The sequence below is a fragment of the Amblyomma mixtum genome, chromosome 2 (genome assembly GCF_055824585.1).
Source record: "Amblyomma mixtum isolate Tamu chromosome 2, ASM5582458v1, whole genome shotgun sequence".
In the NCBI taxonomy this organism is placed as follows: domain Eukaryota; kingdom Metazoa; phylum Arthropoda; class Arachnida; order Ixodida; family Ixodidae; genus Amblyomma; species Amblyomma mixtum.
Window position 1 is genome coordinate 297,890,280 of NC_143013.1, and position 14,443 is coordinate 297,904,722.

Below are 14,443 nucleotides of genomic sequence, written 5' to 3' on the forward strand. Positions count from 1 at the left end.
ACGATGATTGGTGTGCTATTAGGTGATTATGGTAAGCCCTGAAGGCTCCTTGATTTGGCAGTGTTGCAATACTAATAATGCAAGGTTTTGCATGCAAAAAAAAAAAATTGAGCATTAAGCTTTTATGCAAATAATGCACTATTTTTGCATATGTATCAGAATACATTAGGATGGCTTAATTACTCCCTCGCTGAAATCTCCACGCTGAAATCTCCACCTTATGGGATTCCTCTAAAATACATCCCAGCAAACCAAAAACCTCTCGGAGTCATCTAGCTAGACGTCTCTGAGAGGTTTTTGGTTTGCTGGGCTTGGTCTAATTGTACTATAACTCTACTGATTGTGGCTTACGATTAGGTCGCTAGCAGCACCAAGGAGGTAAAAATACTTCACCTAATTGGCTAGCACCACCCTCTCAGATCACCGTGCTTGTGGACCTCGAGCACGGCGAGAGTCATAGATCGAAGGAAAGAATTTTTTTTTTTAACTTTTCCTTCTCCGTGGCGAAAGCCTATGCGATGTCTCAATCACGTAACACCACCCGTGGAAGCTTCGTGGAATCGTGGAAGTCGTATATGCGGATAAATTGAGGTATAATATTTAAAAGGTTGCGCTAATTAGTTAATCAGAGCCAAGATTTTAGCGCGCCGTAATACGGGTGGAAGACGACAAGGTCGAATTCATTTGTTTAGCTCGCGACGAACGTGCACGTCTCAAACGTGCGCAAAGGGTCCGGATTCGATTTCTCCCGTCGTCCGGTGCCACATCACCAGAATGGATGATTTTTATGAGAAGCTCGCACCGCACGTTGACAAAATCGTAATACCTGGAGATTCAGATAAAATTCACAAGGATGAGTGCGTCTTCTCATTCGATACGCCGGTAAGTTTCCGCGAACTGCTGCCGTCTCTCGTGCAGCGACTTTCGCATTGGTTTGGTTTCGGTCGCTTGTAGCCCGTTGCAGGCTCCCGTAATACTTCTTCTGAGAAACAGATCTCCGCTTTAATGAAATTTCAGCATGTGAATTAACGAGTGCGGTGACAGTCGCTATCTTGGCCGTGAGAGAGAGAGGATGCCAGCAGGTTAAGCCTACTAGCGGCGGCGCGGCGCTTGAGGCCAGTCTTGTATGACCGTGAACTGAGTTTTCACGTCAGCATAGATCAAACGGGTGGAATCCTCGTAATTTGTAAAGCTCTGGAGCGGGGAAGCAGGGGAAGCGACTACCGATGTAGCCGATGTACGAGCGGCGGCGCCGGCGCGACGGGCATCTGGTAGCCTAGACCCCAGGGTGCCTCAAAGCAACGTCGCTTCGGGGTGTAATATTTCCACGCTGGTCAATATCCGCTAAGTGAATACATTGTGGCTAATTGCCCTTCAACGACATTTAACAGCGGAAGCACCTTGAATCAGCTGTGCGCCGTACTGCTTGAATGGTTATATATGGAACGTCAGCTCCACAAGCCAAAGGACCAAACCTAAACTACCCAAACAAGGCGTTTCCTTTTTATTATATAGTCGTCGGGCACGTGACGGCTGAGGCGGCTCTGCCAAATAAAACGCGCCACGTGCTGTCACGTAGGGGCCGATTTACTTAATTTTTTTTTTTGTCGATCGACAAAGGCTTCATAACTTCCATGGGACCCTCCTGGGTTTTTGTCCTCCATGGTCGTTATGTGCAGTCAGTCCTCAAGTGCTTATCAGAATCAGAGGCTGACGTGATGCATGCGTGATATATTAGATCTGAAAGTAGGGTTCTATGCTTGGTTAGTCTAGGGCAGCTGCCTTAGGGCAAATTATATGTAACCCAATAGTGGAGCACTACGGCAGAGAAACAGCTGTGTATCAGGCGCAGCAGGGCAACTCAAATGTAACATCAATGCTTCGAGGTCATCTCTAGTGGTGTTGAAGCATGCAGCAGCTTTAGTAAGGTTATGTGGTGGGAATGAAATTATAGTGCATTAAGCCTAGCTGAAGCAACATATGGCACTCGATCAGATTTACTTTTCTGGTCAGTTTAATCACCTGAAGTAGTGTAGAAATGTGAATCTTTGCATGACACCTAGGGCCAGTAACATAGAGAGGATATAAATGCAAGGTTGAAGTATATATTTTTAGACTGGTGTGGTGTGTACTCCACTGGGACAGCCTAGAGGGGAAATCCATAGTTATTCATTGAAGAAAATATGGTATATTCACCTTTCCACAGAAAAGCAGGATTGTTCTTGGAGACTGCCTTTGGCAATAGCTTATGTGGCCACCTACAGAGAATGGACCAAGCTGGATCTGCATTCAGAGCCAAAGGATGACTTGACGGTGCATAGCACAAAACTCAGATCCAAAAAAAGGGATGAAACCACAAGCATATAATGACTTCGGTAACGCATCTCTCGTCCTCTTCACTTCAAGGCAGTCTGGAAACCGGGCTCTTCAAAGGCGCATTTGGTTCAGAGGTCAAGTGTGCATGTGATCATGTACACTCCAAGATGGTCGAAGTGCTGTTCTTCCAAATTGTCTCAAGCATGGAACACCATCCATTGTACCATCTAGCCCAAAATGCTTTGTATGTCAGTTTACAACATACGACACATTGTTAGAAAACTTGACCCAACTGTATACGACAAATATAAGAACTAATAACAATTAAGTAGCAATCTCAAAGAGCAGTATGTGCAAGTGCTCCAGACTGTTCTGTCAGCAAAGTTGTGAAGTGTTTGATGTACACTACTGTGTAAATATATAGAACTACAAATGACAATGTCTACTGCTAAACTGAAGAAGTTATGAAATTCAAAGCTAGGTGGAGTAATGTTCACTATTAATGTTGAGACCTAGTGAAAAAAATTATGCTAATTAACAGATTTCATATGCTGCTCCACTTGTACAAAATGAACTCTGTTGGTAATAACTGTAAGCTACTGCCAAGCACTGAGGCTTTAATGTGTGTCGGATGTTTTAAGAGGCCTAAGTGGTGAGCACAGAATATTGTTTTTGTTAATAAGAAAGCAGTACTACCATGTAGTTGAAACGTGACTTCCCTGTGACTGTATGATAAAAAAAATAGGACATAGAAATGAACCGTTTACTGATGTGATGAACTTATGTCTTCTAGGCAGAGTTTTGTTGTGGGAATGCAATTTCATTCCATAAAGTTTGCTTATGTTCTTTTTTAAAAAAAGTGTATAAAGCTCTTCGCAGCATATTTGACAAGCACTCTTGCTGTTTGCTTTTTTGAAGAGGTGCGCTTCACTCAGGACCTTTGCTTATTTGCTTTGAGGCACTTACTAGCTTGCTTGACGATTAACTTCATGACGGAACATAAATGGCACAGGTGTGGTAGCTTAAGAATAATGTAAAATCTTGAATGTGTCTTGCAATGTCACAGAAATGCAATAACACTGCACTTTTGCTTGCGACTATGACAACTAAAAGAAAACAGCTGTAATGCACATGGTGTTATTGTTGTGTTTGATCAGGGCCTCATTAAATCAGCACAATTTCGGGTTGGGCTAATTGAAACTTGCTTGAAGGAGATAGTGCAAAAGGCAGACTACTGAGAAGGGGCAAATCAGCGTTGTGCAACTGAAACTTCAAGCGCTGAATATATATCAATACAAGACACACTTGCAGACTATATAATGGGCTCATGCTTAAAAAAAGACACCACAAATGGAAACGAAACCAGACAAAAAAAGGTTCAACATGATTTGAAGCTCAGCTAGTTGAAACACGTTTGCAACTAATTTCGAGCACTGAACATAAACCGAAATGAAATGCACATATGTGGAATGCAATAGGCCAACTCTGAAAAGAACAGCACACAAGAATATCTAGAGAGGCATAGGAAAAGTGCTGTGCCATGCCTATCTTCATCTAGTTTCGCATTCTTTTGCACTTGAGCAGACAAGGCAAGGAAAAAGAGGGTCTCGTTATGATGATGATGTAATGCTTGAAACATAATGTTGATGAAGACAACACTTAAAAAATTTATCCCTTATGCTCCTGGGTTTTGATGACTGTTAGGTTCAGTCATGTATCCTTTTGCACTGTTCCTTTTAGGATGTACCGGTAGCCCAGTCTGTCTTGCTTCAGAATGCAATAGGCGCATTTTTCTGTACTCTTAAAAACCACCTCGTACAAGGTTCGCAGCGCACTTTTTAACCAAAAATGCACGATGGCGTGTGCATCAGCTAGCCTTATTCGGCATCAGATGGTAGCATATTTTAAAGCTGGGTGCAACACTTTATGCATTGTCTCTTTTGTTTTGTTCTTTCAATTTCTGTTCTGTACTACAGGTGTGTATTCATGCTTAAATATTGCCTGTGTTCTTTTTAATGAAGCTTAGTTGCAAGCAGTTGGGAGACAGTGCTTGTTTGTCAGATTTTTGTGTTACACCCTTTAGCTCTGTGACCTCCAAAATGGCTGTAAATGTACATCTATACGGTGAGATGTGCACATTAGTCTGTTGGTTTCAGGAGTCTGAAGGAGGGCTTTATGTGTGCCTAAACACATTCCTTGGATTTGCTGAGAGGCACGTTGAGAGGCACTATGCAAAGACTGGGAATGCTGTCTACCTTCACTTGAAGACTGTGAATGTGCAGGTGTGTGTGTGTGTCGTGAACTTTTCTCAAGTGGTGGCCAAAAGACAGTAATTCTTTGCATTTTTTTGCTAGTGAAGAACTATCTTTTGTCGCCTATTAAACTGCAACCATGAAGATAAAAAAATTGCATTACCAGCTTGATCATAGAACCAGAAATCATGTCTAGGTGGAGGACCATGCATTCAACCCCAGGTGAACGTCTCCTTGCCATTTCCAGCTAGCACCAGCTGGATTGTTTGCTTGCTTCCATCTGAATGATTTACACTTGCAGCTAGTTTAAGCTGAAATCTCTTCAAATTCCAGCTGAAAAATGCTGTTTTCGGTTACTCCAGCTGGAAATGCTGGAATTTGTTTATTTTCATGTGGATTTCAATGCTATGAGCGTTTTTTTTTTCTTTTCTAAGTTCATCTTTTCTCTTTAAATTTGAACAGTGCTAGAATAACAATTCCTTCAGTCAACTGAGCCCACCACCATACAGATAGGGAAGTTGGTTTTTAAAGTATTTAGCTCTAGATCTGTTATTGTGCTTCACCATAAGGGGCTGATTACAGAGCAAGCTACTGCAGGTTACTTTCTGGTTGTATAAAGTAATGAACTAGTTCCAGGTTGACACTTATGTTATCACTTTCTTTTTTCACCCCATCTTTCACACTTACTGCTTTACTAAACAACTAGTATACAGTGCAAGGTGCAGTCGGCCGGTGTGTACCACACGTGTTGCATTGCTTATGATTTATATAACTTTATATAGTTTTTTTTTCTTCTTCTTTGTGATACCCCAACTTTTGGTTACAGGAGCAAAAGGCAGTTTCAGACCAAGGCAAGAAAAAATATGAGGAACACAGGTCACTAGTTATACTTCCAGATTTCACTGCCATTCCTCTGCCAGACAAAGACCTTCCTCAGACAGTACGTTATGGTTCTCATCTTCTGCTTCACTATTCGTTGAGCACACGAGCAGCGTGGTTGTGAGTGTGTCCATGTTCATTTTTCCCTCTTCTAGGTGCAGCTTTCCATTGCGGCTGTTCTTGCTGCTGACTCTGCCACTGTAATTGCCAGACAAGAAGCCTTGGAAAGAACATCACAAGAATTGTACGCTGTATCATGGTGGGTTTTGCGCCTTTTTGCATATCAATACATATGCATTTTTTGCAGATCGCTGTATATGTACTCACAGTGTCTAATGAGACGCATACAGGATAATTGTTATGCAAACACGAGAACACAGATATTAGCTGTTGGAGAAGAAATACAGGGCAGGACCTGCTTCCTCGCAGTGTCGTTGCACGACTGGAATAAACATCAAATGCATTAACATTGTCTCCCTGAACTAGTATGTAATCCTCATCATCACCATTTCAGTTCTCTTGTTTGCACTTCATTTGGTGCTGATGGTTCATGCCATGGTATATCTTAGATTTTGTAGTAAGCGTTCATCAAGATATGAACAGCTAATATGTTCTTTGCATAGCTTGTAAGTTTTGAAAATTTCAGTGTTGTAATCTTGTGCGGGAAATTTATTGCTGAAAGTCTTTAACTGAAATTTTTTGGGTAACATTAGTAAAATCATTAAGAAAAAGTAAAGGATGTTTCAATAGTTTCCCGTGTGATGCCGTGAGTCACACAAAGCATTCTTGACGGGTTATTATTGATCTCAACATACTGTTTTCTATTTGTAAAATAAGCCTCAGTACATCATGTGGAATGTCAAGAGTCGCACAGGGTGTGTACTTGAGGGCTATTACTGGTATCGGCATACTTATCTTCATTTACAAGACAATTAAAGTTCAGATCTCTGATAACTTTGGAAGACTACCTTACAGTTCCAAGTGTACACAGAAATTTGGGACAAGATATCCTACTGAATCAATATGATGCAATACAATATTCAAGCCTGTGGACATGTTGAGCAGTTGTGGTCAGGGCATGTTGTCTCTCAGTGCAATTTTTGGCACCGTAGGTCAATTTGGAGAACCGTGATTAACAAAGTCACCTTCTCCACACCAACCAGAATAAAAAAAAAAAGTAAGAAATGCAACGTTAGAAAACAGTGAGCTCAGAAGGCCCCAAAATCATACTATTAATCCGCCTATGCAAGTCAAGTACACAAGAAAAGTAATGTATGGCACGTAACAGTTGGCATGCCTTTCATAAACCCATGCTGGATAGTACTCTATGCTCACACAGATGCATGCATGTATTACCCACCATGGTGGCTTTGTGCCTATGGTATTTGACTGCTGAGTTCTAGGATGTGGAATGGAATCCTGTTCATAGTGGCTGAATTTTAATGGAAGTGAACTGTAAAAACGCCAATATGCTGTGTGATGTCAGCACATCTTAAAAAAAATCCCAGGTGTTCGAAATTAATCTGAGGACCTCCACTATAGTGTCCCTCAAAGCCTGTGTACTGCTTTGGGACATTAAACCCCACCTACCATGCCACAAGTTACAATGACATATTGTGACAGTTTACTACAATTGCTTGTAATAGACACAGAGCTAAAATTATACTCTACTGTAAATTCACTTTTTTATGCACTGGCACCATGCAGGCCATTCTCCACTACGTTGACATAGTGGCTATAGCTAATGCTAAAGATTAGATCAGATGAAAATAGTGCCGAAAAATTTAATTGAATTAATTCAAAACACCACCTACTCTAGCTGCTTCTTGGTGCCAGGTTTGAACATTTCTCTTGTTGCCATCATATGTACACAGACCCAGGATCCTTTGAGCACATGTCTCGGGCCTCTAAAAACACTCTAAAAGCAACTGTTGTAGGTTTCAGCAATTTTAATTCTATCCGTCACAGTTTTGAGGTAATGCAGTATATTTTACGTATCTTGTGTAGTTTCACTTATATATCGCTAAAATATTTCTGAGTATAACATTATATAATGCAATCCTCAGAAAACCAGAACGGGTTTGTGAAAAGAATGTTATCTCCAGCTTGTTGTCGTACTGTTAACAGCTCACATCTTATGCTGTGTAAATGGCAATGCCTGTGTTCTGTGTCTAGTTTCTTTAACCTTGTGAGTCCATGTTTCATGTGCAGAAAATGCCTAGTAACCCAATAATTTCGATATCTCATTTTCATCTTTCTACTGGGCACAAAGTTTCAAATGTGATATTCTACAGCTTCACAAAAAGTCTGTAGTGATGTTTTGTCAGTACTGTTACTGTCACTGTGAAGGTACATATCTAAGTAATCATGTATTTAATGTTATCAGTTCAACTGTAGTTATTATGACTGTAGCTGGAATCTTTTTAAATATTCCTCAACCTTAGTCCAGCAGAAAGGTACTCATATTGCTGCCGTGAAAAGTCTGTATGGCATTTGCAGTTCTGAATAATTGTTACATGCATGGTTGCTGCCAAAGCAGTTGTTACAGGTGAACACTTATGACGTGTGTGAGTGCATTATGCTGTGTTTCATGCTTTGCTTAAAAGAGCGAATGCATGGCAATGACATGACTGCCTTTCTATCCTGATGGTTCAGCCATTCATTCTTTGTAATCTGCAGGTACAGTGACTGGGTGGAGCAAATTGACAATGGTGTGCGGGTGCCATCCAAGGGATGGAAATGCAAGCAGTGTGGCACGGCTGAGAATCTGTGGATGAACTTGACTGATGGCTCTATACTGTGTGCCCAGAAGACCAGCCACCACGGCAGCGACCATTTAAATGATCACTACCAAAGGACTGGATATCCACTTGCAGTCAGACTGGGCACTATCACCCCAAGGAGTGCTGGTGAGCCGAAATCTCGTACCAGTCAAGGAAATAATTACTCATTAGCATCTGCCTTAGTGCAGCCATAGAGCTAAGAAGCGGAGACGCTGTTAGCCCAATGCCAAAATTACATCGGACTAACAATTTTCCTACTTCAAGTTGTTGATCAATGCGGCCTCGCTCTGCCAGCTGCTAGCCATCCATATTAAATTTTTTTGTAGAGCAGCTCTCTTGGACAAGCATTGGTCTCTGGTTCAAGCCCCATGGCAGGATGAATTTTTTCAACTGTGATGCTTCTGAGAAAGCTTTCTTTTGTAGACTTATAGCTCTACCTAGATGGATATTGATGGGTACTCTCTGATAGAAAATATGCACCACAATAATAAGAGATTCTCCTAAACAGTAAATGGGGCTAACTTCAGTATGACGTTGAAAGGTGTGAGAAAAACAAAACTACAACATCCAGAACATTTTAAGTAGCAAGATATGGGCTTGGGGCATGCACTCTGTTCATTTCACTGCATCTCTTCTTATATCCTTTCAGATGTCTACTCATTTATTGAAGACCAAATGGTCATAGACACTAATCTTGCCAAGCATCTCAAGCATTTTGGCATTGATATGGCCAAGATGCAAAAGGTAAAGTCATGTGCAGTTTATGCTTTTAGCCACTAATGCTTTCCCACACACCACAATTTTGCATTGGTTGAATAGAAGCAATGAGGGACAAAATGTTATAACCTGAAATCCATCATTTCAACATCATTCTGCATCTTTTTTGCATCTTCATCACTCTTTTTTGCGTCTCTATGATACTGTGCTGCTTTATTGCACATAAGAATCTCAGGAGCATTATGCCACTTTTGGCTAGTGTCCTTGCCGGCAAGGAAAAGCATATTGTAAACTTTTTCTGACAAAGACATTGTGAGGGTCAGTTTCCTGCCATTGTTAGCACTGCTGATAGCAAAAGAGAAAGCATCAAGTGAAAAACAAAACTGGCAGGCGATCGGTGGGCCAATCCAAGAGAAATGCATGGCATTAGACTTTCATTCCCCTTAGCATTACACGTCACATCACACAAATGGGAGGCGGTTCACAGGCACTCTAAATGAAGAGAGCTGTGACCATTTGTAGGATGAGCGATATGTATTCACCCTTCGCAACACATCTGCTTACACGTTTTCGTTCATAGTTCTTGCATGTACAGATCTAATGGTGTTTAGTAACAACACTTTAAATGCATGGCATCTGCATTGGCAAAAGCAGTAAGCCAAAGCTGATAGCTGCCCTTAACGTACATAGCAGTAATCACCCAGTGGAGCAGCTGTTGTACTGCGTGCACTTTATTCATCCTGTGGTTTGGAAGCTCGCTTCTGGCGTCAAACAAGTGGGCCATAATTAAGGAGAACATAGTTTAGTAAAAGGGTAACAGCCAGTGTGGGGTCACGAACGAGGTTTGGGTTGATGATGGCGGAATGCAGACGGAAAAGACAGCCTTGGAGCTACAGATCGAAGCGAACGAGGAAAATGAGGCAGCAATGATCCAGGCAGAGTTTGGCCAAGGGTTGGAGCGGCCATTTGGTCCCGGCTACACGGGCTTGACAAACCTGGGAAACTCATGCTACATGAACGCCATCATACAAGTCATTATGAGCATCCCAGACTTTAAGAAAAAGTGAGTGTGATCTCGTTTTCACTACAGAGTGTTCAGAGGTGGCTCCTTGCATGTTTTTAAAGAGGAAAGCTAATGAAAACAGAAGTGCGCCTCTCTCATAATTTTTGCAGCCGTACTCGACAGCAGAAAGTTGGCAACTGCACTCATCCAGTGTAGTGCCCCTTGTGCTGCGTGATGTCAGGGTACATTAGGTACCTAGTCAAAATTAATCCGCAGCCCTTCCTCTGCCACATCGGCTCCCTCACTCTCTTCCTCCTTTCAGGCCCTCCTTCGCACTTTCCCTCACACTCATGGGCGTCCGGAAGGGGGGGCAAGGGGTGGTGGTTGCCCCCCCCCCCCCCCCCCCCCCCTGGAATTACGGATATTATTTATGCACTAGTTGATTTTTGGTGCTAACCTACTGCTGTTCCCATCCCCGGACATCGAGTGCTCCCCCTGGAAAAAGTTCTGCAGACGCCTTTGTTCACGCCGCAGTTCGAGTGTGCACCATGACTGAGATAATTACTGTGCCTTTCCTCTCCTTATAAACACTTCGTGTTACTACTATTTTAATGTGTCTAGTAGTGCTCCTTGAATTGATTCCTATAGATTTTCCCTTGTAGCTTGCCTTCATAAAAGCTGTCATAAAAATAGCAGCAAATCATGCACATTTTCATGCACTTAAGCAAAGCTTAAAAAACATGGAGTACAAACTGAAGATGCCCTATGTTAATAGGGCACTGCCCCAATGGACACTGAACCTCTCATGGACATCCTGCGGACGTTTAGGACATCTGCACGACATCCATGGGAGGTTCAGTGCCCGTCAAGTGGGTACTAATCACAAAGGGAGCACTCACCAAAAATGGTAGAAGCTAAAAAAGACCAAAAGACAAAATACAGGTGTCTCCTCACTGGCCAATTTTGCAGATAGACTGCTTGCATCGGCACCGATATTTGAAAGCAGATACCAGAGGCTAGACTACGTCATTCACGTTAAAATGGTGCAAACGACTCTTTTTCTGTGTAGGCATCGTGCTTTTTAATAGTGTGGTGAGAAGATTTTGTCATTCAGTTTCCTCAGCTGTAAATGTGTCTTTTGAATCAGGACTTTTGTCTGGGCTAGTCAGTGCATTTCTAATTGATGGAAAACTCAGCACGAAAGAATGTGGACGAGACAGCGCCCATCCCGTCTTGTGCGTTACCTCTCAACCATGTCAGTGCACGTTAAAGAACCCCAGGCGGTCGAAATTTCCAGAGCCCTTCACTATGGTGTGCCTCATAGTCTGAGTTGCTTTAGGACGTTAAACCCCAATAAACCAAACCAAACATTCTTTTGCACTGTGTTTTTCATCAGATGTGTCTTTTGCTGCTGGAAAAATGCCAACATACCAAAAAAAATCAGAAAATCAACATTTACTGAGAACATTCAATCAATGGAGTTGTCCTGAGTGTCTCTCTAACAAAGCCTATTTCTAGACAAGTTGGCTGGTATCTAATGAAAACATATAGCATGACTTTTTGTGACTCACTTTAGCCGGCAATAAAAAAGACCATCCCCACCTCATGTTATTGCTTTTTATTTTGGTTGTATATGTGTGAAATTAATTTTTGCTATTGTGTTTTTATTATTACTAAAATTTCTGAGTGGGGCTATAAGTTTTATTCCAATTATGTTTTAGGGAATGGGAAAAAAAGCAGTCCCTTCGCCGCCACAGGCCAAACTCGCAAGTACAAGCTTCATGGCGTCATAGAACAAAACAGTGTTGCTAGAACCAATAGTTCTAGCAACACTAGGACACGAGAAGCTACGAATCACTGAGGCGCAGCAAATGCATGCGCAAATCTCCTTGACGTCGCCAGATGGCGCCACGTACCCGATAGCTACGCGCGCTCCTGCAGCGCCGGGACCAATCAGAGCTTGCTCTCAGCGGTATGGGGGCTCCCGGTATTCCGCTAACGGTAACAAGGTACACGGTATGCTAAAGGCGTCTATTTGCGAGAACTTCGTTGACGACTTCCAGAACTGGATCCATTGTAACGCTGGCAAAATGCCGGTGCAAATGTAAACGAAGCGACGGCCGCAATAGCCGATAGATGCCTTCAACGTGCGGCCGGCGGTAGCTTTCTTTTCGGCTGCTGCTGGGCCGCACTGCTGGCTGCTAGAAATCACGTAGTCTGCGTTACGTCATGTGAATGTCATGTTTCACGTCACTTAGTTCTGTGTCGTCATAGCAGAATCCCAAGTTTGAATAAGAGCGGCGGGAAAAACTATTTCAACTCCGAATCCAAATTTCTTAGAAATAAATGCATCTTTCGCTGCCGGCCAAGTGGCAACAAAGCCATGAAATGCCTAACTATCGGATTTTGCTATCAAAAAAATATTAATAGAGCTCTCCTCAGTGTCCCTTTAAGTTCATCAAAAAAAATTTTCACTTCTAAGGATTGATAGATCATGCTGATTGTGTTTGCATGACATCTTTTAAAAGGCGCCGTTGATAGCATGCAAGCATGGAATTCAAATGTACAAAAATTTCAGCAGGGGTTACATTGAAGGTTTTGATTGGGGGTGATGCATTAATTTCAAATAGTGATTTTTGACTTTGCCAGCAAATCACTACGATGCTGAGCATTTAACCTGTTAGATTCTCTACAAGTGTAACTAATATTCATATTTCTGATTACAGTATTGCGTATCTCTTTGTATGTATAGGTACTATGATGATGCAGACTACATTTTTGACAATGCTCCATCTGACCCAGCTGAGAATTTCACCATCCAAATGTGAGTGCTCTCATCAAACAGCGCTACATGTCAAATTGAACCAAAACGTTATGAGTAGGTAAGGAATAACATTTCGTGCTAGAGCTTCTAAATCAGTGGTGACACTTTGTCAAAGAAACCAGAAACAATGAATGAAGTTTTTCTTTTACGTTCAGTTTAATGCATCAAACGTATAAAATTCTGAGGATGCTTAAGTAGCCTTAAGAGTATAATGCATTAAAGTTGCAAACTGAGAGGCATGAGATGGTCATGTAAAGCATCTAAACTATCGCGCAGCTTTATTATATGGCTTGCAGGCTTCATCCCAGCAAGCAGTTGGTGCTGTTTCACAGTTTCACTGCCTTAGTGTCAAATACTAGTGCCCTGAAATCTCGGAAGTCTGCTGATGTTGTTTTACGTAGCTGGCTTCTGGGACTTAGCTTGAACCTAACTGATATATTAGACATGTGCCCAGACATAGTATTTTTTACTTATATCCCTTTAAGAACTCTAGCGGGAGCACCTTGAAAAGTTGAAAGCAAAAAGCAAAAAGGATGAAATATATTCCAGGAAATGCAAGGTCAAGCTGTTAAGAAACGAAATCTTCACAACTTTGGGCTTAATCATTTGTAATGTGCAGTTGTACAGCTTTAAAGTGAAGTTAATTTCTTTTTATGTGTTAATTAACTCATTTAACATAGCCATCTCTATGTATGTGGGACATCCTGCAAACTTGTAGTTATATCAGTTAAAAAATTTATTCTTTAACTGTGATAAAATTTATCTGATTCAATCCAAACAATTCATGGTGCCCCAAGAGCATTCTCAAGGTGATGGGAGCACCAGGGTAGCCTCGCTCATATTCTTCCTGCTGCTATCTCTTTATGACTGCCACTTAAATGCAGAGGTGGTCATGTTCTGTATGGTGTCAATGCTTTTTAAAGGACCTCAGCTGGTCTAATGTAACCTGGAACCGTCTGCTACTGTGTTCCTCGTAGGCCACATGCAGCTTCAAGTGATTACACCCTACACATCATAATTTATGCTACCATACCCTACCATATCATACGGCACTATACCACACCATACCACACCATACCAAGTCATACTGTACTGTAGCAGATTGTACCATACCATATACCATACTATATACTGGGAGATGAGGGGAGTGCCAAGAAAGTGACATTTTAAGGGTGGTCTCAAAGGCATTTGGCATAACTCACCGTGGACAAAATGCAATTAAGACACCTCGTGAAATGAAGAGCAGATTTGGCAGCCTGTGTCTGGTTTGTCCACGCGCTGTGAGCGTGTATGGGAAATTAAACCGAGCAGGTGGAGTGCAGCTGGTGCTATGCTGCTCACAACGCTTTCGAAGTATGGGCTATACTGCACGATTAATGACAAGCTGTAGAGCACTTAGCACTTGCATCTGTGCAGCTGTAACTCCTATGATAACCCTCTTAACCTCATCGATCAATCAGAACTTCCAAAAAATGCAGCTAAAAAGTGGAAGGTAATTAAGACCAATCAGATTTGTACTATCTCTGAGTTTGAAAGTGCCATTAGGTTTTTTTTTACTTATGTGGAATGCTAAAGAATTTTATAGATTTATACAGCATATCGAGGCATTCTGGCTAGATTTTTTTCCACTGTTCTGAGCTACATTGCCTTCTTGACTGTTTTTCTTGTT

At 41.9% G+C, this 14,443-nt stretch overlaps 1 protein-coding gene across 1 annotated transcript in view; it reads left to right on the forward strand.

Annotated features, from left to right (window-relative positions):
• The first annotated feature begins 774 nt into the window (after positions 1–774).
• Positions 775–14,443, forward strand: part of LOC149364624 (ubiquitin carboxyl-terminal hydrolase 5-like) — a 29,378-nt gene continuing 15,709 nt past the window's right edge. The window contains exons 1-7 of the mRNA XM_089568722.1: positions 775–882; positions 5,395–5,508; positions 5,603–5,706; positions 8,127–8,356; positions 8,880–8,974; positions 9,817–10,010; positions 12,703–12,774. Coding sequence (XP_089424848.1) covers positions 775–882; positions 5,395–5,508; positions 5,603–5,706; positions 8,127–8,356; positions 8,880–8,974; positions 9,817–10,010; positions 12,703–12,774 — 917 coding nt within the window. The remainder of the gene's footprint in view (positions 883–5,394; positions 5,509–5,602; positions 5,707–8,126; positions 8,357–8,879; positions 8,975–9,816; positions 10,011–12,702; positions 12,775–14,443) is intronic.